This window comes from Poecilia reticulata, chromosome 4 (genome assembly GCF_904066995.2).
Source record: "Poecilia reticulata chromosome 4, P_reticulata-male-v2, whole genome shotgun sequence".
Classification (NCBI taxonomy): Eukaryota; Metazoa; Chordata; class Actinopteri; order Cyprinodontiformes; family Poeciliidae; genus Poecilia; species Poecilia reticulata.
In genome coordinates this window covers 9,867,718-9,894,728 of record NC_088833.1, presented here as the reverse complement: position 1 = coordinate 9,894,728, position 27,011 = coordinate 9,867,718, and the positions used below count along the sequence as shown (strand labels likewise).

General features: G+C 37.6%; 1 protein-coding gene across 1 annotated transcript in view; it reads right to left on the bottom strand.

The window, feature by feature from the left end:
- brinp3a.2 (bone morphogenetic protein/retinoic acid inducible neural-specific 3a, tandem duplicate 2) overlaps positions 1-26,538 on the bottom strand; it is a 56,587-nt gene extending 30,049 nt beyond the window's left edge. The window contains exons 1-2 of the mRNA XM_008406674.3: positions 25,482-26,538; positions 7,594-7,959 (exon numbers count right to left, since the gene is read on the bottom strand). Coding sequence (XP_008404896.2) covers positions 7,594-7,814 — 221 coding nt within the window. The 5' untranslated portion in view covers positions 7,815-7,959; positions 25,482-26,538. The remainder of the gene's footprint in view (positions 1-7,593; positions 7,960-25,481) is intronic.
- Positions 26,539-27,011: the final 473 nt, after the last annotated feature.

Genomic DNA, 27,011 nt, shown 5'->3' with positions numbered 1-27,011 from the left:
GAAGTTTGCATTTCTACTTAGTCAGATGTTGGATATGGTAAATATTTTTATCGGAATGTCAAACTAACCCAGCAAATCTCACAAATATGTGATATACATTTTTTGTACTTTATTTTCTTTATTTTGCAGAAAACACAGCAATTTCCAAAACTGATGGCATCGTGGTGTCTTAGGCTGATCTGTTTTAAACGGAGTATTTTCTGAACTTAAACATTCACCCCAAAGAAGGTCCTAGAGACTTTAAGAAAATGCAATCTCAAGGTGTGGAGAGGTTTCATTCAAAATGCCAAGTGCTTGGTACCTCTAGGGGGAAAGTTAATGAATCCCCAAAGGGACAAGAAATGTCTATACTAAATTCAGTCCATTTCATTATTTTTGTTTGAAATATTCTGCAGTCTGTAGGAGCTGTGTGTGGTCAGTGCAGACTAACCATAGACCTATGGGGAGTCTAAAACCCCCCACCACTAAAAATAGTATAACTGATAACGTCATCATTGTCCTTTGTAATCTTCAAGAGAAATATTGATCTTTTATAGCCTATAGCAATAAACCAAATTAATGAGGTAGACTATGATATACAGAATTGATTAAATGTATCCAGTTCTACAAAATGATAAAAGGGGTTGAAAATTCCTCTTAAGGTTGACGTCAAATTTGTTTTTAAAGAACCCTTAGGAGTACATGTTGCCACAAGTAACAACTAAAACCCTTAAAGAAGAATTTAGGAAAATAAATGAAGTGACAAACATGAGCAAAAAATGCAGCTCTGGGAGTTTAAGAAGTACCATCGGGAGAGTCTGCCTTATAACTCTCACCTAAACTCTGTTCAGAGCTTCTGCAGACTCACCTGCGGCTTACAAAATCTGCTCTTGTTCCTTGTACTTGAAGTGCCTCCTGTATCAAACAGAAAGTTACTTTTATTTTTGATCTCATCAACCTCAGAGGGAGGGCGCACCATATGTGCCCTGGTTTGTTAAATAAATTGTGTCTGGTGAATTATTGGAATCCCGCTGTCATGGCTCATTATTTATTGATATACAGGTAACGCATCTGAAAAACGACACAACAACTTGTTAAAACCCGAGGAGGTACATCAAAGTTCATGTTCTGCAAGCCAAAGATAATTATTTTTGTGGAAACGCATTGCAATTGACGTATGCCTAGAGATCTTTCTTGATAACCAGTGCCTCTGCAGTACTTTCTGAATAACTAAGAAATGAATCATTCAAAAAAGTGTTTGTCGAGTCGAATTTTATGTCAATTTATTTTTTTTAAATATGTTTGAAACATTCCAATGGCATCTGTGAAGGTATTCTTATATATTTGATTTACAAAATGAAGAGCAGAATACATCTAACTCCATTTTTTTTTTATGTTGAGCCTACAGTATATGCAGGTTGGATGAATCTTTTGCTCATTTTGAATTCCTAGTTATTATGGAGTACAGTGTGACAACATTTGAAAAGCTGTGAGTGGCTGAGATTACTGTGACAATATTTTGTGTGTGGTGTAGAAAACATTTTGTGACATGGTGGAGAAAGACTCCAGTCAGCAGCTACCTAGAACTCTGAAATCAGACATATTGATGAATAAACTTATGGAGAGCCCAAACAAGACAAACAACAAACATAGTGTGCAAACCCTGTCTCAAAGATTGTACATGCTGATGATAAAACACAATATTTTTTTATCTAAACCAAATTCAAGAAACACAACGAGATTGGCTAGTCAGCCACTAATTGTAAAAGTGTACTGTCAGCATTTCCCTCCAACACAGAGAGAGATGGTAATCACTATAGGTAGTGATTTTAATGGCCTTGGTTGTAGGGAATGCCAGGTGTTACATATCACAAAAGACCTTGCTGCAGTATAAGCTCCCATGGCAAATTTCACTCCTAAAAAGAGCCATGCTTGCACTCTTGAGCCAAACTAAAGCCCAGGTAAAACACTTATTGAGTAAATCTAGTGAATTACTCAATAAACATGATGTGTAGCAAGACACTCATTTAATCAGAGGGTCGGACTGGGGGAGATCTGTTACATAGGAGCTCAGAAAAAAAAATGCAGCTTTTTAGGTTATGGATAGATGTCTGATGCTTAGGGGATCAGTTTGTGCTAATTAACTTTATATTGATTGATTATTAACAAAAAAATAATGTTTGACAAACCCAAGTTTGAGTCACAATTAATTATTTTACTTAAGTACATAATTTAACTGCAATTAAGGACCAATATTACTAGTTAAGAACAGCACTATCCCTTGACAAAAATATTTCTGTGATTTATTTTTTTTAATTATTATTATTATTATTTCTTTTATCAAAAATATCACTGATTATTTTATTTGAAAGCCAACTCAAAAATCATCACCAGTTCACCCACACAGGCACTGAAACAAAGCTATTATTTGCCAAAACAGAAACAATCCCACAGCTGTCTGGTTCGGTTTACGAGATCGAATGGGACTGAATCCAAGTGAATTCAATTTGGGGAGATTTACAGGCTATTTACTTTTTAGGTTAGTTTTTCCTTTTAATATCAACACTATTAATCAGTGCCGCATTGTGGTAATCTAGAGGGCTTCAAACACAACCTTGCAGCTGACAGAAACCTCTCAGGGGATTCTGTGATAATGCAGAGTAATAAGTACTAAGAGCTCACTAATCACTTGGCCACATGATAAGACTATTAATCTTGCCGCCCATGCAGCTTAGCTCCAATGGACCACTGCCATTTGCCAGAGAAGGAAATATTAAAAAGCTTAAACATGGCAACTGATCACATAAGCTATAAAGCATCCCTACAGCGATCCATAGATGTCAAGAACCCTGTCTATCCATTTCCAGGAGCCCGGACAACATCCTTTTTAGTGACGACGGATGTGATTCATGACACAATCCGTACTAATACCCTTGTGTTCCAGCACCTAAGACTGTGTTGCTGTCATGACAATTTTTTTTTTCTTTTGCACCACTAATCAACATATCTCATTTGACCACATGATCAGGTGGACCCCTGAGGCTCTGGAAGCCAGAGGAATGTGATATACAGTCATCTGATAACTTCATGCAAGCATGTAGCACATCGTGATTCTGTCTGCATACGGCAGACTGTTTGAAGCCTGACTGTGAGGAATCGCAAGCCAAATAATCCAGCCTGCCATCAACCCATCCATAAAAGGGTTTTTCATAAAGTACTCTGACCACTGTGCAACATCAGCTGCATTTTCTTTTCCCTCTATCGGTTTTAGTTTAATAAGGGCAGTCTCTAAAAGCAAACGTATGAGTAATTAAAATATTTCAAAATACATAGGGGAGAACTCAAATGCGCATCAGCGTAGTGTAGTGCGAAGTATGTGTACTGGAATTAACACAGAAAGACAAAACATGTACCTAACTAGAGTTGAATCTTTGTCCTCGGACTCACATTTGGTAAATTTGCATCTAATTCAAACAGGCTAAATAAAATATACTCCTTTTCCATTTCATCTCTGTCATTTAATTAAATACCTTCCTACCCATTTGGAAGCTTTGTTGCAATTAATAAATGAAATATTTTCTCTGCTACCTAAGCTTTAATAGCCTGGTAAAAAAAAACAAAAAAAAAAACAACAGCCCTTTGTTCTATGCCTTTCTTCGTACAGCTGGTCTGGACCCTTAAGTATTGCTGGAAGTCTAGACCTTGCACCAGTTTAACGCTATGAGGCTCACATAGTGTTAAACAACCATGAAATTAAATGTATTTCAAAGTATTATTATGTGGCATACTCACAAGTAGTGCATAGTTGAAAAGATGAAAGACATGTCTTCAGTCGAATTAAAAATATGAAAAGCCAATAATTTAAATTCAGTACAATAAATAATCCTTTTGTGGCTTGTATTACCCACTTTGCACCAAGTGAGATTTGATGTAAAGTGTGACTATCAATTTTCCAGTCTTTGGTGGGGTTTGACAGGGTTTTTCAAGGGGTTTGTCATGAAACCGGCGGGTTGCCAGCTGGAACGCCCACTCCATCTGTCTCGGTTGTTTTGTCCTTGGGAAAGACACTTCACTTGCCATTGAGGTCAAAGGGCCCGGTGGCACTGATGGAATGGAAGCCACACCTCCAGCAATGTGCACTAGGGCAGCCGCGGCAGCACAGTACCAGCATGAGCATGTGAATTAGTGAACGAATGAGTGAATCACTGATTCTTATGGGGTGCAATCAGGAACATTATTCAGAATCAAGGACTTTACCTTCCATGAGCTCAGCAAACATTCAGTTCTACCGGGTGTTTGCTAATTTCTGCTGCCACTAGTCTGGAGGAGCTGTGTGAGGGAGGTGCAGGGGAGAAGTGGTCTGTGAAGTGTAATCTCAGATGCAGACTGCAGCTTCAGAGAGGAGGTGGTGCTGAGGGACAGCAACCATTTAGGCACCCCTGAATGACTGCCATAGGAGATTCAAGGTTTTCACAAAAAGGCATGAAAGAATCAAAGCAATATTTTGGTTATGTTTTTTACGAAGGAGTAACAACACAGCATCATGTAAAGCTCAACAATATATATTTTTACATAATACACACATATCAGAGATTTATATACATGCACATTGTAATAGAAAGTGTTATGATGTGCTCCTCATCCCTACTTTCTTCTAGAGTTGCTGAATACTGTAGTTTTATAAGGTTGGTCAAATGCTCTCTCATCTGTGTCAAAAACAGCAGGGAATTGATCCTTCATGCTTGAGACCAATCTTTGCGTTACCGTCCTGGACTTATCAGGATCAAAGCTATCCTCTTTACCATCAAATAGAGACGTCACTCTTTTCTTAACAAAAGGCAAACAGTTGAGCTTTATGGAGATTTGTTGAGCTCCATGAAGCACATGGTGCATAACGATCCACCACTTCACGCCTTTAGTTCAATCAAGCCTCTCTTCTCTTTGTTGGGAAATACCCACAAAAAGTGACAACCTGCTGTCACAAGATCTGACTGCAACCTATAAAAGACAGCCAGAATCACTGTTAGCTAGAGCAGACATGACAGACTCCCTTGGCTCTGTATAATTGCTCTCACCTTGCAAGGTTTTGATAAATCTGTTACTTCTTCTCACTGATTCTCTTGTTAAAGTAATTTTCTATGACAACACACACACAAATTAATATAAATTAATAGATTAAATTACTTTTACGATGTTTTATACCCATCAGTTTTGGATTCCCTCTGTTTGTTCCTAAGTTGTTATTTTAACTTAGCTTAATTCCTACAAAATCTCAACACTTACTGATAAGCACATGGTTTTAAGGGTGCTGGGAACACATGGTTACTTACTAATTAAACTGTATTTTCCTCCCAGGTCCTACCTTTCTTTTCTATTATTAAATAACTTCTCACAGGTCTGCTCTTTTTTTTGACCAACTTTTCTTCCCATTAACACTGCATAATTTTTCTGTCCCTGCTTATGAAAAGAGGGGAAAGCATCCCTGTGGCATGACGTTCACACCATCACAGTCCACTGTGGTAACAAGGTGGCAAGTATGGAATCAGTATTAGCTTCCTGCTACACACTGCATTTTGCAATAATGCCAAAAAGTTATAAACTGATATCATTTAACCAGGACACTTTCCTACATAATATTTGCTTAGTCTGGTATATGTTTTGATGCAAACTGCAGAGGAATCTTATGCAATTATGCTATTAGGCTAACTATTTGTGACTTCTTTCTTTCAATAATAGCTTTCTTCTGGTTGCTGTTCCATAAAGACCAGATTTGTGAATTGCAAAACGAATAATTATCAACAGATAATAATGTTAACACATTTCACCACCCTGACTGCAGAAGCTCTATATAGTTGCTTTGGCCCTCTTAGATGTTTTTCTGATTAATGTTTTCCTTGCCTGGTCTATTGCTTTGGGAGCATCGCCAAGTCCTGGTATGTTTGCAGTTGTGGCCATTTCTTTCCATTGTTTGATAATATAATAAAAATAGCTTTCCATGAGAAGTCCAATGCTTTTTTAAGTTTTTTTCAATTTTGTATTTTTTTTTTCTGCCTCTAGTGGCCTTTATTTGCAGCAGATCAAATAAATACGCTCAAAATACATTGAACATATTTAAAGGGCTAATGAGCTCAAAATTAAACTTAAAAGGTTCACAAGATGAATAAAATTAAATCTAAATGTTTTAAAGAAAATGAGGAGAGAGATAATGGGGGAAACAAAGATCTCAGATTCTGGAATCAAACCCTGAACAGCTGCATCAAGAAATAACAGCCTCTGTGTTTGGGGCTGCCACGCCACTTCTCCACCACGTGCTATTAGATTTTGTTTGTTAATTTAACCCTGACTTACATGTTTTCCACAACTTCATCTCTGACTTGCCTGGTGTCTTCTTTGGTCTTTATGATTCTCTTTTCTTGTCATAAATATTCCCTAATGAACTAATAGGCCTTCACAGAACAGCTGTATTTATACTATTAACTCACACAAATTGACAAAATGTAGTATTTGTGACTTCTGATACTACCAAAAATCTGGCCAATGGTTGTTTTTAATTTAGTTAGAGTACTAGAGTAAAGGGTCTGCATTCGCATGTAAGCCACAGTTTTTGGATTTTTAGATTAATTTTGTTTTATAACAAAAGTCAAAGGGTATGAATAATTCAGCAATGCACTCACAACAAATCTAAATAGTCTTGCAACAAACATTCATTGATTCATTTGCTACTGTGTCATTATGCCGTACAGCGTTGTGAGAGAAATAGGTCACTAGACAAAATGAAGAGTACACATGGGAAAGATTGGGGTCCATCAAAGGGCATTTTCCTCTGTTACACTTTTCAAAATATGCATCAGTGAGATTATTCAGCGTTTGGTTACACTGACCCATAATGCCCTGTGCCATAGTTCACTTTCTGCTTTTGGAGCAGTCATGAGTCCGCTTGGCATTTGCATATGCATTCAAACCACAGCAGAGTTCACTTTAGCCGAACCGAAGCCGAGGTTTTTAGGTGGACCAGGGTTTGCTCTTTTGGTCTACATCAGAGTTCAATTGTTCATTCAAAGCTCCCCAAACAATGTAGACTTTCCAGGCAAATGAACTAGCGTTTCATTAAAGTGGACTAAAGCACGGCTGTGGTGAATGCACCCCAGTGGAATATGATGCAGAATGGCTCTCACTCCATATTACTACATTATGCCACCTTCAGAAATATTTTAATTTAGAGTCTTTGTCTTCGGTGCCTGTACATTTTTTTGTGATAATAACTTCATTAATTCAAAAACATAAATGTTTTATTAAAAGAAAGTCTCCTCACTGTCATTTCCACATTTTTATTAATCAAATAAAATAGCTGGAGGGTTTCAGAGATGATTAAGTTGCTCCGATTTTATATTTCCTACAAAAACTGTGATTAAGAAAAACTTGTATGAATACCAATGCTTACTGATATACTGATGTTGAACCGTTCTTACAGCCATGCGATCATTTTTAAACGCAACTTCAAAATGTATTTTGTGAAACTAGAGAGTTGCTTAATGTCTAAAAACGATGTCTGGTGAAATATGCGAAGGTGTAGATTTATTTAAAGTGGCATTTCATCACATTAGCACAGCTCACCTGTAAATTTTGTATCTGGTGGAGAAGCCCTGCCGGTTCTTCTCCACAAAGTCGATGTACTCTGGGGAGTGGTGGAAGGGCCCCTTATCTGAAAGGAGCCAGTCGAGAGGTCCCCCGGGTTTGTCATTAGGGAGGCTGGCTAGAGCAGCTGTTGCTGTCGCGCAGGGTCGTAAACACACCCAGCAATGAAGGCTGAGGCTGATGATGCCCCATAGAGCCATCAGCGATAGAGGGCGGGAGGGAGGGGAGGAGGGATGGAGGCTTGTGGTGATGGGGGACGTTCAGCAGACAAATGCACCCGTCATTAGTTGGCTCGTCCACTGGGATAACCGAGGGACCTGCATCACCTCAATGCCCCCCAAACGCCTAGAAAAAAATATAAACACACAGTTACCAACCAAAGCAACACGGCAACCATAAAATACACAATACAAGCAACGCAACAAATGAAAAGCTGAAAAAACTATTTTAAAGGCATCTCATTGCATGCATAGGATGAAATGTGTGAGGTGACCTCTCGTTAAGAGGTACGTTATCTATCGTCATCACAAAATGAATTACTGTTAAGAATTTGTTTGTAACGTTCAATTTTGGTTTCTATTTTCAGTTATCAAGACAGCACATTTTGTATGTCTGTAAGATAATCAGCCTGCAGGATGGAGTTTCACTAAAGCTCCTCACAGGACACATATATGACAGTGCCTAAAATGCTAAAGGTCACAGCAAAAATGCCATAATCCAACTTCCTGGTTACTAACAGTGCATCACACCATTTATTATTAGGGAATTGCACTGCCTCATTTATTTATTTATTTTGCATTTCTTCTGATGCCTGTTTTATAGGATCCTGATCCTATGTTTAGAAACAAGTGTACACACTAGAGAGCATTAATCATTTGCCAGTCTCAAAGAAAATTGCTATTTAAAAAAAAAAAGTTTTACTGCTCAAATGTAGTGTTTGTACAGCTTCAGGTCGCTTTGGTAAGCTGCCATAGCTCATCCTTAAGCCTGGAAAGTTTTAAAGTGAGAGAAATTTTCCATGATTTGAACTAACCAAAAGGCTGTTTTACTATTTTTAAAAATAGTAAAACAGCCTTTACCTATATTTGCTGACAACACTGACTTTAAACGTAACTAAGTTATGAGTGAAGTAGAATTTAACACTTGGTTTATTTAAATATCCTTAGCTGAAAAATTGACTATCGGCACTCGCTCTGCATATCAAAATTATGACCATATTAAAACTGTAGTAGTCATTAAATTATTATATCTGCAACAAAGAAATGACAGAAGCTTCTCTATTTGTTGGACCATGTCATGCATTGCTGTTCACTTGAATGTTTTTGAATGTTAATGCCATGAAACAAATGTTATTTCATCCTTTTGGTTGTAGGAATGTTTTGTTTCACACTTTGAGAGTGTAGGCAGGAAGCTGTGAGAAGGAAAAATCCCCTTAATGCATAGCCTGATTTATTTCACCGTTTGTGTGCAAAACAAAGATGTTATTGTTCTCAGTTGGATATGTTAAGAATATGCTTCCATTTTATCTCTCTTATAGGCAAAATAATTAAAGGAACAAATGGTGCTACTAACTTCATGCCTTCTGTTTTTTATCCTATTCATTTCACTAATGACTCAGAGCATATCTGCTTAGCTGTGTTTCTCTCCTAAACAAAGCCACTACGTCTCTTTGCTCTTTATTTTTTTCGTTAACATGTAAAGTGCCGCTGTGTGTGTGGTGTGTGTGTACTCAGTCTTCTCAAACTCTCAGTCAGTCGACGCAAATAGCTGCTAACACAAAACTAGGTTCAGCAGGTTTAAAAGGGGAATCTTTTCTCTTCACTGTCAGCACATGATATTTTGTATCAGAGATTGCAAAGTTAATGACTTGATGGGTTTACTTAGTTAGATTTTTTTTTTTTTTTTTTTTTTACGATTTGCCATGTTATGCTAAGTTGAAACTGAAATGTATCTAGCTGAATTGTGCGGAGGAACTACACATTTCAGTCCATGAACTGAACTTGTTTTATTTTGTCAAGTGTCTTGAAATTGTATTTGCTCTGAATCCACACTATATAAATAAACTAAACAGAATTTTGCTGACACAAAAAAAACAAACAGATTTATACTTATTTCCTTAGCAATTTTTAACCACAGTTAAATTGGCCAGGCACTTTTTAAAATGATTATTATTATGGTATTTTCAGATGTCGGCAACAACTTTCACATTTTCAAGACATTAAGTGACTTCTACAGATGCATGTTTGAAAAAAAAGATACAAAATACAACTGACCAAGCCTCGAACGCCCTTGTAAACTTGTCAAATGAAAATCAGAAGCTTGTACACTGGGAATGAAAAACTGCTAGCAAAAATTATTTCCAGAGCATACAACTACATAAATTGAAAGTAAAAACCTAGTTTCAAGCCATCAAGCTAAAGCTTCATGAACAGCACTGATGCTAGTCCACACTGGCCAACTATGTGCAATTTTGGAAGAACTTGATATTTGAAAAAGTCAGAGCAGCAGCAGAATGGCAGTAAAAGGAAGCTGTAACAGCAACAACGCATATAAACTTTCAAAATAAAAATAAATTACATCTATTTAAATGCATGCAAGGAGTCTCATTTCACATGCAGTAAAACACATATTTACTGGACATAAAGTGTATTTGTTAAATTAATAAACATTCAAATCTTGCATGTACTTTGACGCATTGAGACCAAAAAATAAATAAATTCTAATTTATTACTTAAGAAAGTATTTAGTGCAAGATACACTGCCTGGCCAAAAACAAAGTCGCCACCAAATATTGCAAAACACTATTTCATTAGACTGCCTTTAGCTTTGATTACAGCATGAATTTGCTGTGGCATTTTTTTGATAAGCTTCCTCAATGTCCCAAGACTTATTTAAGTCTATTGTTGCATTCATTTTTCTCCAATATCTCGTATTGATGATATGAGGGTCTGACCACACCGTAAAGCCTTTTCCAGCACAAACCAAATCTTCTCAAAGGGGTAAAGGTCCAGAGTCTGTGGTGGGCAATCCATGTGTGAAAATCATGTCTCATGCTCCCTGAACCACTCTTTCACAATCTGAGCCCAAGGAATCCGGGCATTGTCATCTTATAGAATATGGCGGTGCCATCAGGGAAGGAAAAAAACTCATTGATGGAATAACCTGGTCATTCAAGTATATTTAGGTAGTCAGCTGACCTCATTCCTTTGGCACATAATTCTATTAAAACTCAGGACCTTCTTCCATTGCTCCAGAATCCAGTCTTCATGCTCTCTTGAAAACTGAAGCCTCTTACTCTGGTTGGCCTCACCTATTAGTGGTTTTCTTATGACTATACAGCTGCTCAGTCCCAATCACTTCAGTTCCCTTTACATTGTGCATTTCTAAATGCTCTTATGCTTCCACTATTAGACATCACTCTGAGTACTACTGTTGTTTTTCCTCAATTCGATTTCATCAAATGCTTAAATGATCACCAATCACAATCATTCCAGATTTTCTTTACAACCACATTTCTTCCAGAAAAATGTTGGTTCAGCATTGTCCTTACAGTTTTTAATAATATGTCGGAAAGTTCCGTATCCGATTTTAGCAGTTTCTGCTATCTCTTTTTTTCTACTTGATGCATGGAAAGGAATCGGCCCCTAAAGAATCTGTTGCCAACTGAAAGATCCAGAAATTATAAAACAGAAGGCTTGTCCATATTTGCTTAGTTAAATCCAAATGGCCACTTATTTTTTGGGCCTCACAGTGTATTACTCTACTCTGAACACTGTTTTTTAAAGAGTTTGTATGAATAAAAAAACATTTATAAAATTTAAAAAAAAATGTCATGTAAATCTTCAGACTGTTGTCCGGACAGAACTCACGTTAGTCTCGATCTCCGTATTGAGTGCTGTCAGTCAACTAATGCATGTTGGTGTTTGGCTGGTCTTAAGTCCAATTACAATATTCTGATGACATTCTGTCAACCATGTGAGCGCTTGTGAGGAGAGCACGCTTGAAAAATCACCTCACTCTGACAACACGGTTGACAGCACAGGCAGAATGCACAGCAGTTGGTGGAGCAGAGGAACATTTACAGGTTAAGTTAGATCACCATTCATTATGTGTTTGTGCACTGTCAGAGAGAGGCACATGGGTTGATTATTCAAATGTTAGTATGAAGGAGAACTTTGGTTTAATGGTTTTAATGAGATTACATCACCTAGCAATTTGAAAATCAATTTCAATCTGATGTTATTTACTACAGTCAGTCTTTATGAACATTTCTGTATAAAATACCTGTTTCATTTGCACATCAAAATATAAAAATGAGAACTAATTCTAAATCTTTTATCTTTTATCTAGGTATGTTTTTTTTGTGTTTTTTTGTGTATATATATATATATATATATATATATATATATATATATATATATATATATATATATATATATATATATATATAATATATTATATATACAATACTTCTATGATGCAGTTCTAGAGAGGATTTTGAATGAATGCTGAATTTTGGACAGAATTTCCAAAACTAAATAAAATCTAAAGATGTAGGTAACACCCTGAGCTGTTGAGGTATTTTGTAGAACATTGTTAATTTGTTGGCCATCCACTTTTTTTCCCCACATAGTGTTTTTATGATGCTTTTTTGTTTGCCCCTCCGTTGCTTTAAAAATAACAGCAACACTTTTCTAAACTCTGACAATTTAATTGTGATGTGATGATCCCTGCATTTTGTTTAGTTGGGGGTTTGTTAGTATGTATTTTCCAGGCACATAGTACCATTATGTAGCACAATCAAGTTACCATGTTACCTTCAGTTATAAAAAATACTGCACATTTCAAACATGACTTAAAAGAAATTTGACATTGCAATTGGGTCTCTGTCTCTTTAAGAAGCTTGTGTTCTTTCCAACTCTCCAGCTTCAGCTAATTGCTGCTACAGCTTAAATTGAGTGCTCAAGGAGGAGAGTGGCGGAGTTGTGGGGGAATGGTGTTAATTGTGTTATGCAATGCGGAAGCTCGGTAAGGAGACTGAAGCTCCAGGGATGAGATTCGTCGAAAAGGCAGCACTGAGTTACGCCACTCGTTTCTGTACCCAGAATGGTTACCAGCGGAGATTTAAGTATTTCTCAAACATGCATGAAAGAAAGCAAAAACCCAGGTGTGTTTTGGATGAACGAATAATATTATTATATGATGTAAAGCTCAAAAAAAGTCGATTTTACATAATACTCTCCCTTTAAGAGGTAGTGAGCATGCTTTTAATTGAGTCTATGATTCTGTATTAAAATATTTTTTTTTTTATCTAATTTAAGGAAATATTAAATGTCATGTCAAATTTGTACTAGTTACATGTGGAAAATCATCATAATTAATAGGAATAAAGGCTTGACGGCTAGCCTCTGTGAATAGTGTATTGTTACTGAAATACATGAACTCTGCAAAAATATTGAAATTTATTGAATATGGCTGTCCTTGTCTCAGCCCTTGCCTTTTATGGACCTGGTTTTCTTTGTAACCATTTTGTTGTTGGTGTACTCAGCATTGAATATTTTGATGTCTAGATTTCACAGCAACAAAAGCAGCATGTAACACCTTGCTTTTTTTATTTACCCTGTGTACATCACAGATAAGAAGCAATCTGAATGAAGCGATCTGGTAATTCTATGAAAACCTAAAATATGCCATCATCTTTTATATCTTGGTATACTCGGCTTATAAATAGACTCTATTTGGAAGGAGGATGCATCATTAACTTTCACATGCCTACATATTTACATGCACTTTAAGAAAAGGACAAGCATCACATATTATATTTTCCTTCTCACTGTTGAAAATTAAATGACAATAAACCTTTTCTTTTTCCCACATTGTCAGTAACAGCTACAAAAATGATCCCTGATTGTCCAAGAACACCGTGCCAACACTGATGTATAAGGGTGACAGCAAAATGTTTTGGGATTGCTTCGCTGCAGAAAAAGACTGCTGCATTTCACAAGATGCAATGTCAGAAAAATAACATTGCATGGAAATGTTTAAGCAACATCTCAAGACATCAGTAGTAACGGGTCTTTGCTTGTATGTTTTAAGGATAGAAGCAAATTTGTTAAGTGGCTTTATGAAAACAAGTGAGTGTTTTGGAGTGATCTTCAAAAAGCCCTGTTCTCAGTTGCACAAACAAATTGCAGGGAGACTTGAAAGAAAGACAGCTTGCAAGCCTGAGTGTAGAGTTGACCAGTCCTGACTCCAAAATCCAAAATCGGCAAAAAAAATACAATAAATTATTTGACATTTGCGATAACAATAATAATAATAATAATAATAATAATAATAATAATAATAATAATAATAATAATAATAATAATAATAATAATAAAATCCTAACCTAACTGACCTGAAACACTGTCACAGTAAATAACTAGATTAAACCCTTAATGTTAACCATCAAAACTCTGACATGCTAGTCAATGGATCCATTGGTATTGTTCCCCTTATGAGAGTACAATACTGAACTTTCTGTTATACAAATGTAACATTTTTTCACATTTGTACAAAAAGTTTTTCAGATTTTCACAGCATAGGTTGCAGCTTAGAATAGTCTCAAATTCTGTCTTCAATTACATCCACAAAACATATAATTAGAAAATAATCCACGACATCCCTTCCTTTGTTTCGTGGCACAGTTCGTCGGCTAGATTACACGGAAAAGGTACATCTTAATTTGGTGAATACTGGCAGAAAATGAGATTATTTTTATTCAAAGTAAGTCAGTGTTTTCTGAGCACTAAGAAAATCTTGCCTGTCCGTGGTGTTATACATCAGTCTTATGAAGTGGATCAAAAGATAACTCTATAATAAAATTTTTACTTGGCTTATTGCCCCCCACTTATCTTGATTGCATATGTAGAATCAAATTGTAAGTAGCTTACAGTCAATGAGAAAATACCTAAGGAAGACACATCTGGAAACAAGTCTGCATACTTTTTTTTTTTTTTACCTTTTGAAAATTTGAATTCTACCTTACTTATACATATAATATGAAACACAGTCACACAGATTAAGCACAGCATAGAATTATAAGAGAAAAGTGTAAAGAAAAATGTTTTTCACCATAAAAAACAACCATATTCTCTGCAACGTCTCCTTAGCTGCATTTTTTTGTGGGAGCAGTAAAAGAGTGAGTGACTACTTTAACAGCTTCTGTTCTCATACTAGCGGTACTGAATAGTTTATTCGCACTGAGACAGAGGGAGATCTGTCTTCCCAGCATTTCTGTTGTCTTCTGCCATGCTCTCTGTTTGAGCTCAAGTATCTGCCTCTTTTTCAGCATATGTTTCTTTAGCAGTAAAAAGCCACCCTTTGTGTGTATTGTCAAAATGTGACAACAAGGTTATGGGCAACAGCCTCACAGTGTTTGTTTTAAGACTAGGTTGCTCTATCAAAATGTATGATAATGGATCAATGAGACAGTGTAGCTGCATATATTCAATTCTCTGCATCGCAGGTAGAAACTTCCTTAGTCTACATTGTGCACATTGTGTAGAAAATGTGACCTTGCACAAAGGGAAATGTGTAGCATGTTAATATCAAAACAAAGCACAAAAGGTCACATTAAAACACTCTTTAATCCGATCAGCCCCCAGGCAGCTATCCAAAAGCTGATGCAGGGAAATTCTGCCATGTCTATTCTCATCAACACCTTCTTCCGACTTTTCATAGTCTTTGTTTTTTCTGGTTGTTTCTTCTTCCCTCAAACAGCCCACATTCCTCCTCTGCAATCTCAAATGCCTCCGAAACCCAGTTTTGATTCACATCCACCACATTTTACATGCTTACTGTGACAGTTTTCCCAGCGAACGTTCAGGCTGGTGTAGGTAGGTACAGTATTACATTATTACTCAAATAAAGTTATCTGCTAAACCTTTATCAGCAGACTCTGTACTATCGGATGTTTGGATTTTGAAAGAGAATTATGTCAAATTTCTAATCTTATGCAAACACTGCTTTCCATCTATCTTTCTTTAGGCAAGAAAACCCTTAATCCAAAAAAACATATCAAAAGGTTGGAGGATAGAACAGGATGGAAATTTCATTTGATGCAAAGCACAAGCACTGGGGCTCCTGTAAAGCCACTCAAATATAATTTTGCACAACGCGTGCCAGCAATAGCCCAAGGCTGTTCAGATATGCTGAATAAAAATGAAAGCCATTTTTTGATGGTGCAGGGCCCTCTCAATGGAGTTATGACAACAGTGCAAATGATGAGAAAGAGATTTCCCAGACACAAATATAATGAAGATTTGCATCCCCTAAGTATGCAGATGCCAGTTCTATTTTCGGTAAAAAGCAAAATAGGATGAGCTGCAGCAAAAGCAGCTGGGTTTTGTTTTCCAAACCATAAAAGGGCCTGGGCTGCTTTGTTTTCAGTTTGGCAGTTGTGCAAACATTATCACAATTACTCTACAAGCAGTATTCAAACATTTCACTCAAATTATTAATAATAGGAGGTACTCATTTTGTAATCTCCTTTTCACACCATATTTTTACTATTGGCTCAATTCTTATAGGTTGGTTGTGTTTCTCCTCGAGATAAATCTAAGTTAAAAGTTGTTCCTTCAAATTATAATGACATGGCTGTTCATCGTGAGGGTTTACTGCAAAACCTGTGACTTGATGCAATCAATGGTTTCAGAAAACATTTTGTCAATTGACATAAAAAGCTAAACAAGTTATAAAATGCACTGTTTTATAACGTGAATCAAATTGTAATGCGTGTTTTTGAATGCGTCTACATGATTGATTGAACTGCTTATATACAGTATTTCTGCATATTTATCTTATTTGTTTATTTTCTAAATTACCATGAGATGTTTATTGTGAATTGGCTGCCGATAAACATAATTAAATTGAATTGAGCTAGCACTGACTTTAAATTGGTCATGATAACAGGTTAGAAGTTTGGTGTGTTTGAAGGAAGTCATACATTTGGAAGACTTACTAGCTTTGTCTGATTGTCACAGTCTTCCACATGAGCAGTTTTGGCTCACTGGAGGTAATTGTCCCATATTTATTATGTGATGAATGTAGAACTATGACTAGTGGTAATGTTTTTCTACACCTTTAAAAAAGTGTTTTTATTAATATTATGGACAGGATTACTTGTTGAATTAACTATGTCTATATGGTTTTGTGTACACTAACTATGTAACTTATGTGTACGTAGTTTTTAATATGGACTACCCTACACAAATACTGATGAGGACCTCAAGCCTAAACAGTCACCCTTTCGCCCCATTAAACCTGAAGATGCTAAGTAAGTGTTGGTATCTTGTGCACTTTACTTTTTTCAGAAATGTGCATCCATCATTATATATCATGCTTTCGAGCTGACATCAGGATTTAAGTTATAAAAATGTCCAGCAATTATCTTTCTAAATTGAGGGTCAGCACGTGTCCCCATGCACACCATGTTCAGGCTTGTTGTCCGATGAATTGATGGTTTGTCCTGTGTAAGTTATCTTTCAAACAACACCTGACAAGGTCTTATATATTTCAACAGGGAAGAAATATCTATTTGGAGATCTTTCCTGTTCCGACATGAAACCGAAGAGGTGGTGTGAAACAAAAGGACATTTAAGTGACTGCCAAAAATTGATCTACAACTTGATCTACAACTTCTTACACCTACCACCCACCGCAACAAGAGGTTTCATTCAGTGTTAACTGATGAGTAGGTAGTAATCTAATTATATATTTACTTAATGAAAAATCCCCACTCCCTTGTATTAATTGCAATGTTTTGTCTTCATTCGACCTAAAGGCCCAGCAGATCAATGGCCCGCCAAAAAAAAAAACTGTTCTGTTGTTTTTTTGATGACATACAGGAATATTCAATTGCTAGAAAAATAGGCTTTTTTTAATATACAACTGTTGAATTTTACATTTATGGACAAAACAACATCTAAACCAGTGTTTCCCAACCCTGGTCCTCAAGGCACACTGACCTGCATGTTTTAGATGTTGCCCTGCTTCAGCACACATAATTTCAATTAATGGCTGATTAACAGGGTCTTGCTGAATTGCAATCATCTGAATGGGGTGTGTTGAAGCAGGGGAACATCTAAAAGATGCAGGTCAGTGTGCCTTGAGGACCAGGGTTGGGAAACACTGATCTAAACAGCAGTATATTGATGGCTAATTGCTGTCAGATTAAATACTGTTTAACCTTCCTCAAAGACAACCTGATTACCACATTGCAACCATTAAAATCATTTTGCACCTATCAATAACCATGTTTTCCCAACTCAAAAACAATGTAATAAACCACCAGAGAATGAGCATTTGCTACAGGTCACAGTGTTTTATCTGTAACAGTAAACCTGAAAAACATTCAATCCGCTACTCACGTATTCTGAAAATGGAGTCAAATAATAGCACTCTGCTAAGGCAGAGCAGCTTATCAGGCTTGCTCTGCACTTAAATGAATTACTCACCTGAAACAACATCAAGTCGAATGTAAACATCAAAAATACTGGAGAAAAGTCAACTCAAGTCCAAATGGCAATCTGGGGCATTCAGTCAGCCCAAACTTTATGAACGTATAAAATGCGAGTCAGAGGAATGTTGATTGAGGAGAGGGGATTTTCCCAACAGCTGCACATGCTGCACTGGGACACTAGGTTGTAAAAATATCACATTAACTCTGAGGTGTTTATTTACTGGGAAAAAAATTCTGCCAAATCTTCTGTCAGTTTCTTTTCAGTCTTTTTTACATTGTAGAACATATAATCAAGTAAATGTCAGAATTTGAGAAAAGGTCTCCCGCGTTATTTGTTAACTGAAGCTTGAACAGAAGCTTAACTCTTAAGCACTGTTACATGTTACTTCCATCAACCATGTGGTTTTCTTTGTGATTTGAAATGATAGAGGTACAGAAGTGCTCATGTAGTGCTAAAAAAGAATTAGAATAAAACACATTGTTTTTTTTATAATATATAAAATATGTATAGCATATTATTTAAAGTGAAGAACAGAAATAACAAAATGTGTCCACGAATGATCTAAAGAAAACGTTTTTCCTCGAGGCAAAATGTTTTAAAAGAAAGTCAATAAAATGATGAGATGTTGAGCCAAAGGCACTTTTCATTACAAGCTGTGCTGGTAGTTACACATGGGTTTGACGTGCATTGTATCAGGCTGGCATGTCCTCCGGCAATCTGAAACATCTGTGTAAAAATCAGTTTCTTTGTTGATGTAACATTTTCCTTCCAAATGATCAAGACGACTGCAATAATACATGTTCCAGGTTGAGTTCAAATGCTGCATCTGAATTGTTTTTCCAGCATCTTGTGATAAAAAAAGCCTTTTCATTTAATACAATTCAACTTTTCTGAGTGAATGATAATACCTGATATTTAGGGCTTATCCCAAAAACCTTTAATTGATTCTGATTTCTTCAGCTCATTTAACAATGCTGTCAGTTTGACAGAAGGAAAATCCTAAAAATTCACCTGCTGGTTTTTTTTAAACAACCAGCAATGCTTATAATCATTGAATTTGCTTGTGTTGGCCAAATTTCGAAGCGAGTAGCCAAAATTACATGTTTCCTCTAGAGATAAAGGCTTGGCTACTGACTGGATTGTCAGACCCTGACTCTCAGCCTGTCTTCAGGAGGTTACAGTAAGCTTGATGAGATGAGGGAACTCCCAAGCTCAATCTTTTTTTTGAAAATTTCACCAGCCGTTTTCTTTAGAGACCGGAACAAAAAAAGGAGCATTCAGCCCCTGAACATCTGCTCACTTACTGGAGGATGCCAGCGCAGCGATGGTCACCTACCAGAGCCCTGTTTGTGTGTGAATCTACCTGACTGCGTGGTTTCTCTGTGTCCATATCCATGACTGGGAACACTCCCCACCGCAGATCGTCTTTGTTCGAATGAATATGTGCAAATTGAAATGAGGCACTATTTGTGATATCTCACAGTTGGAACACATTAAAAGGAAAACAATGATGGAGAATGAGATGGCTGTGAGGCGAGCGCTTTGCAGAAGGGGATTTGATTAAAATATTTCATCTCAATGTTTTTTGTTTTTTTTTTCCAACAGGATCCGCTTTGTAACGTGTCTGCAAGTCAGCCCTTAAACCATCCTCAAAATAAGGAAACAGGAACTGATAAACTTTAAAACTTCCCTTCCGTGCTGACTAATGAGGTTTTTGGCCCTAATTAACCCAGTTATCTTCTCTTCTACAACTGTCAACAATACTTCTCATACCAGCACCAGGGGTAAAACACAGCCTTTGTGAAATTCTAACACGACTGCCAGTCGCACTCATCCGGCTGTCAAACAAAAAAAAAAATAAAATACAAAGGATGAGCTGCTGTGGTGTCCTGGGAGAAAGACTTCAAAGGCAAGAAATGTCACCATTAAAAGTGCTCACATGCAGGCTGCTAAACACACATTTACAAAGCTGCAAACATGCATTTATAATCACTATACACTAAAGCCCGAAGCAAGAAGATACGAATCAGAGATATGTGGATCCGTGGAAGGTCAAATGAAAGTTTGAAGTGTAATGTGCAGGATGTAGCTATGGGAGGATGGGACTTCTGCACAAGCAGTTGTGCGGGAATGACTCTGTGTCTCCTAATTGATTTTTTGGACATCTTGAGTTGTTGTAGATCCAATTAGAAACAGGCCAGTTCTGTAAGAATGGTGCATGGTGATCTTTAAAGCTCATGAAACACAGTTTTCCATCTTGTCATGTATGATTGTGTTCTGTTCCCTGTATTGTGCAGTATTGTGTACGTTGTTGGGTTATCCTTTCTGGAAAGCAGGTTGTGACATCTGTGTGAAAAGGTGCTCGGTAAATCATCTTTACTTACTTATTGTGCTGGTGTTTTGCAAAGCAAGTACCCCACAGGTCTAAACAAGACAAAATGAAGGAGATTTTGCAAACATAAAGACCTGTTATTTCTTTAGAGTAGTGTGTTTCTTTTTTTTCTCCTTCTTTATGATCAGGTACAGCAAATTAACCTTTGCTGTAAACAATTTTCATTTTAGTATTTTAATTTGTCCCAGGTACATTATGTTTAAAACGAGCATAGCGTAACAGTTTTTATCACATTGCATGTTTCATTTCCAGCTGCAACTATTCGATGTCACCACATTGTGTAATGGGAGAATGAATTACATTATTACTGGGTCATTTTTGTGATTTAAATGTTGCAACAGAATCTCTAGCAGGGTTGTACTGAGGCTGTACACATTAGATGTAAGAGCTATGTTCCAATTTTGACAAATTCACAAAAACCTGTGGGAGTCTGGCTTATGTCATGATCAAATTTTACATGCTAGAGTATTAACTGTGTGTGGGAACTCGTTATAATTACAATGTTTTAACTTGTAAGCAATAGCATTTTTCTTCTTAAGAGGCTTTTTGAATATTTTTAATGACAACACTTAAGGGACAACTTTTTTAAAATCCTAAATCATTGCAGATCTCTATTGACTAGATTCAGTTATCAAGAGACAGCCTAAAGTATGCCAAAAATATCCTCACACCATTTACACCTCTCCCACAAGGTTGAACTGCTGATACAAGATGGCATCGAAGTTTTTCATTTTGGTGAAGCTGTGTAAAATCTGACCAGTTTCCTGTTGAAAGCAGCAAAGACTGACATGCTATATGGTCTTCTGCTGCATTAGTCCATCTACTTTTAGATTTGAAATGTTGGTTGTAACTAGTGTTTTTTTAAACAACTGTTGCCATACCAACTCGAGCCAGTCATATTGAGTAAATTAGAATATTTGTCCCGATAGGTTGTTTACAAGACTAAAAAGTAACTTGTGAAAATAACCTTTAAGAAGGCATTAAACACTTTTTCTTTTTTTAATCCCACAATTCTGTTTTTTAGATAACTTTTTAATACGTCCATAATAACATTGTAATTTTAAATGTCATGTTTTCATAGCTGTGAATAGAAAATCATCATTATTAACATAAATAAAGGCTTTCAAGCATCCACCTGTGTGTAATAAATCTATATAATGTGTTTCAATTTGTGATAAAGCTCCTGGCATAAATTGGTGTTTTTGAAAAATCTAATGTATTGAATGCACAAATTTTTATTTGATCTCTGACATCAACAATGCATTTTCATGCAGGGCACTGCTGCTCAACGGGTATTTTATGTTTTTTTGAACTATTCTCTATAAGCATGAGGAGATGGAGGAGCATACAAAAACAGAGGAATAGTGGTTTCAGAAATTATCTGCCTGGCCTGTCTGGTACCAACAAATACCGCCACACATTTTAAATCACTTCAATGCCCTTTTTTGCATTCTGATTTATCTCCCAATTTCATTTTCACCACATCTATGTCGCTGCAATTTACTGCTGCCATGTGACTGACTAATTCACTATTTGGGTTAATAAACAATTTGCCACCTGTAATTAATAAAAGGGCCAATGAGTGTAATTCCGCACAACTCTAAATCTCACTCACAACTCTAATAAGCTTTAGCAAAAACAATAACACCAATAAGCTTTTCCAAACGCATTTAACACTTTCATCTCAGAATGATAACGTCTCATCCGTTCTCCTGCTTGAGAAGATTTCACCAAAACACACAGTCAGACCCACTCCTCCCTCACACTAACCACCCAGGGCACAGAGAGCCACATTAAAATGAACAAGCAGTCAGCCAGGCTGCCACACTGTAGAACAGAGAGAATGGAAGTATGACACGAGTTGCAGTAACAAGGATTTCGTTCCTGATAAGGATACAATTGCTTTCCACAGATGAAAATAATTATTGGGAGATTAACTAATTGGCAACTGACAAAGCACATTTAAGTATTTGTTCTTGAGTGTAACTGTGGTGCCAATATCGGGGTGAAGCAAAAGTAAAGGATAATGTCATGTGCTGTCCGTTCATGTGGCTGCCATATCTGCTCTCGGTTCTGCATAAGAGATGGAATCAGATAGCAGAAAAACCAAAAGCGAGCGTCATTTTCACAAATCCACAGTGCAACTCTGCTGTGGCACACTGTGTCATTGTGTTTAAGGAGCATAACACTCTGTGCTTTTGAAAAAAAAAAATCTAATCTGATCTTGAAAATGTCAGAATTTCCTTTTAAGAGCTAGAAACTTGACAGCAGACAACTCCCAGGCCAACAGAGAAACATGGTTCAAATAATAAATAAAAAAGCTCTTTCCATGTGAAATGGAGACCCAACTGGAAAAATCGGAAATCTAACAAAGAAAATAGCAACTAAATTGTATTGTAAAAAATAAAAAATGCCTTTGTGTGATCTAACGGAGAACCCTCCATTTTTTATTTACTTGGTTTTCGCAAGTTAAAACTCAGTGTTTACCTCTGCATCTGTATTGTAAATCTTAGAGTTATGGTACATAAAAGCTTCAGTCAAAAGCTAAAAGGGGAAAGGGTCGCTTTAATAATTGCAGCTCAGACTGTAAACTTCTCACTTGCGTGCTTTTTTTTTTATAGTTGCATATAACTGAGCGGCAGAGAGCATATACAGAGAGTGACACTTCTATAAATCACAGTGAATCCCAAATAGATCTCTTCTAGTGGTGGCCTTGTGTGAACAGGGACAAAGGTCCATCTTAAATTACAGGGACCCATTCCTTTCTCTCTGCTCATTGCTTGCTTTTCTGTTTTGCTGGTGTTGTTCCCTGTTACAGCCCAGTGGTCACCAGAAACCACCAGACATAAATAGCCAAATAACCTTCTTGTTATGTTTTTGTTCTTTTTTTTGTACAATTTCATTATAAATGAAGTCTACCCAAGCACATTTCACTAAATAAAACTTTTAATTTGCTGTAACAAACACTGTTGTTTTTGCGTCTGCCAATCTCCAAGATGTGTCTCTACAAGCAATTACCAGTTGTCTTAGTCAGAGAGACATTTTAGTTTAATACCACAGCTGTTCTTAATGCGAACTAATCTATTTTAATGTCCAGTCTATCTCAAGTACCTCAATGAGATTTTTTCTTTCACCTCTTTATGATGTTCTCCTTTCCTTCCTTTACACTCATATCTTTATCTCTTTCTCCCTGCAGCCTTTCTTTTCAATTTTACATTGAAGTAAAACTCGTTGGCTTCCTCATTATCATAAAATAATGGGCAGTGGACATTCAGCATATCCTTACAAAACTTGACCCTGAAATAGACCCCGAACCCCAAAGCTTTTATGACTCCAATATTCTCCCCTTTAACATCTATTTTAAGCACAGATTTTACCTCAATCTTCATACTCCCACCTACAATTAGACATCAGTCATGGTTAGCTTTAATTCGAAGCATTCAGCAGGGGCTGTTATTCACCGCACTGAAGAGAAAAAAAAAAAAAAAAACGCATTGGCCTGTCTATCCAAAAATAATCTGGAGAACCCTTTTGCAGAGCATTATTTGCAATTACTTGCGTACTCTGTGGGAGGAGGCTGGCAAAGCTCCTTTTTGTTTCCTCCCATTTCTTCCTTCTTTTCCCAGCCATCAAACATACAAATGGTGCTGCATTCGGCCCTATCAGCCTTCCAACACTAAGCTGTAAGAACAAGGAGCCCTCTAAAGGATGTAATTCCTGCCTCAGGCATTATTCTCAAGTATACATGTGCTCCAACTCAGGCACACGACCAACTGAGTTAGCTAACTCAGTTGGTCTCCTCTCATGTACAGTATATTAACTTCAAAAACAGAGGGCGTTCCGTTTGTCGCCCTGGTAAACAAATGAACTGACACAAAAGATAGGACACAAACATATCCAACCCAAACTCATATTTGATACTCAGGACGTGTGCTGACTGTGGTCTTGCTGACTGACACATAGGAGAGAAATCTGTCTCTCCTCTGAAGGAGACAGTTTGCCTTTGAGGCCTGGATGTGGTGAGGTTCACTGGTCTCTGGGGATTGATAAGGGACACTTGAGAACAGAGAACCAGCTTTGGCACTTCGGTGCAAACTCAGCCAGTGGCAGAGAGAGCTGCTGCACGCCCGTTTTTTTTTTTTTTTTTTTTTTTTTTTATGTTACAAAGCTCTACATAAACAACAACCCACTTTTCCCCAGTGTCAAAGTGTCTCCAAAATATGGGGTTTTATATGAAGTCAGGTTTAAAATAATACCAATAACACCCAAGCCAAACTGCAGTTTTGCCAGAATGATTTACATTTAAAAATCCTATTTGCTTTCTTTGAGGGCTTTTGGCTCGCTATCACAGCCTCCACTGATGATCTCATGAGGTTACTCTGACTCAGATTCCGCCTTTGAGGGGGACGCTTAAGGGTGAAATGTATAATTATCAAATCAGTTGGAGCTTTTTTTTTTTTTTTTTTTTTTTTTTTTTGGAACAACAGTAGGCAGGTTCCTCTTCACTGCTGATGCTGTGCAACCCCATTTATGTCCACACATCAGTGTTGGAGATCTGATTCTCCTCGGGTGGAGAATGCCAATACACCCTAAGTAATATAGATTAGAGATGTTTCTTGGAAAGGCAGATAAAGGCTGGCAGTGTTGATGAGGGGTGTGGTGGGGGCGGGAATAGGTAGGAAGGGAGGGCGGGGGGGAGAAAAAGAGTGTGCTCTGGCAAGCAAAGCTTGTGTGTATGCATTTGAACCTCAGAAAATACAGAACTTTGTGCACATGTGTGAGTCTGTAGTGGAGCAAATGTGGCCAGCATTCTAGAGTCCCTGCTTATTTTGTGATCAGGAACACAATATCTCATGCATAAGACCAAACTCCAGAAAACTTAAGAGCAATTATCCAAAAAATAAATGAATAAATAATGCTGTTCAGACAGTTAAATTCAACAAATAGAAGCATAATTACCAGTTACTTACCGAGGTTTGGAACAACACTTAAAGTTCAACTCAGTATGTCCCATTCTCTTGCAGAATCTCGGCGTTGTCAGTAGTCAGAATGGCAACGAAACTCATCTCACAGTTTGCTGGTGTTCAACAGCCACTCCACAGAGAAGAATGGAAAAAAAAAACCTCAAAAAAAAAGAAAAAAAACAACAAAAAAAATGCACGTGCACGGCTCCGAAAACAGGTAAAAGTGATTTGCAAAGAAAGGCAGCAACACGGAACAGCCGAAGCAACCTTTGCGGTTCTATACCAATGACAAACTTTCAGAAAGCACGGCGACTCTCAAGCTTATCCCAGAGCAAAACGAGGTTCCAGGAAGCGGAGGCTTTGATCTTTCTGTGGCTAATGACTTTACAGAATGAAATCGTCCAGCAGGAGATGGAGTCAAGAGAAGACACGAGTAGCAGGAGGAGGAGGAGGAGGAGAGAAGGGAGGAAGAGCGAGCCACCAGGCGCGCAAAGGACCTGCCGATTAGATTAGAGGGACCCCTAAGTGCAGTCTTTGCGGTCAGGAATCGGTGGGGTCCAGCGTCGGACAGATGTGATGGAATGCAAGGACGTGGAAAGACACGCAAACAAGAAGAAGACTGTGAAATATCCCGTTGCGGATTCGGTCTGGTCCCCGCGTATTGTGCTACTTGATTCGCCCACTCCGCATCGCCGTGTGGAGGAGCGCAGGATCCGGATCCTGTAGGAACTGTCATCAGGCGCTCGGCACAGAGCAGGCATGAGCGCCTCGGCTCTCCCCCTGCGCCCCTCTCTCACTTTGTCACATGTTTAAAACACAAGTAGCTCTCTGTAATAGCTGCCAAAGGAGGGTGGACAGAGGTAGGCGACGTGGCTTGAATAATAATAAGCGCTTTGTGAAAAGTCATTTCCATTCCTCACGTTAGCTGAAACGCTGACCTGCGGGGAAAATGACATTGACTTTTAAGTTTAATCTGCCTCTTTTAATGCAGCATTTGCTTCTGAAGATTTGAGCAATGAAATGAAATGAATTCCCCTCCTGAACAGTTTCGCCCCCGCCCTCTCCCGAGAAGATGTCAACATTTAAGTCCTTATCGGTTTGAGCTGTCACATTAGTTTGAAGAGAGAAAAGGTGTTGAGCACAACGTCTAATCCTCTCCGATCACACCTATGCATGAACCATGAGTCATTAAGTGGGCACTCCAAAGGCAGCCCTGTTCAAACCATCACGCAGCGGCGATGTGGCCACAGAGTGAACGAATGGGGACTGGCATTTTCATAATGAGCATGACAGTACACATTATAGCGGCTGGGATCAGCGCTGTAACCAGGCACATGATTTCATTTTAGATTGCGTTGATCAAAATCACCTCCAGAGAATGGAGCATGCTGACTGCTCAGGGGGGGAAACTGTTGCCTTTCTAGCGCCTTTTCTTTCAGTGACGCCTTTCAGAGGAATAATTAATGTCCCGTTAGAGCCAAGGAAAGTGTTGTGTTAGAATTACAGCAGAGAAAGATTGTGCATCCTTCAGTGACG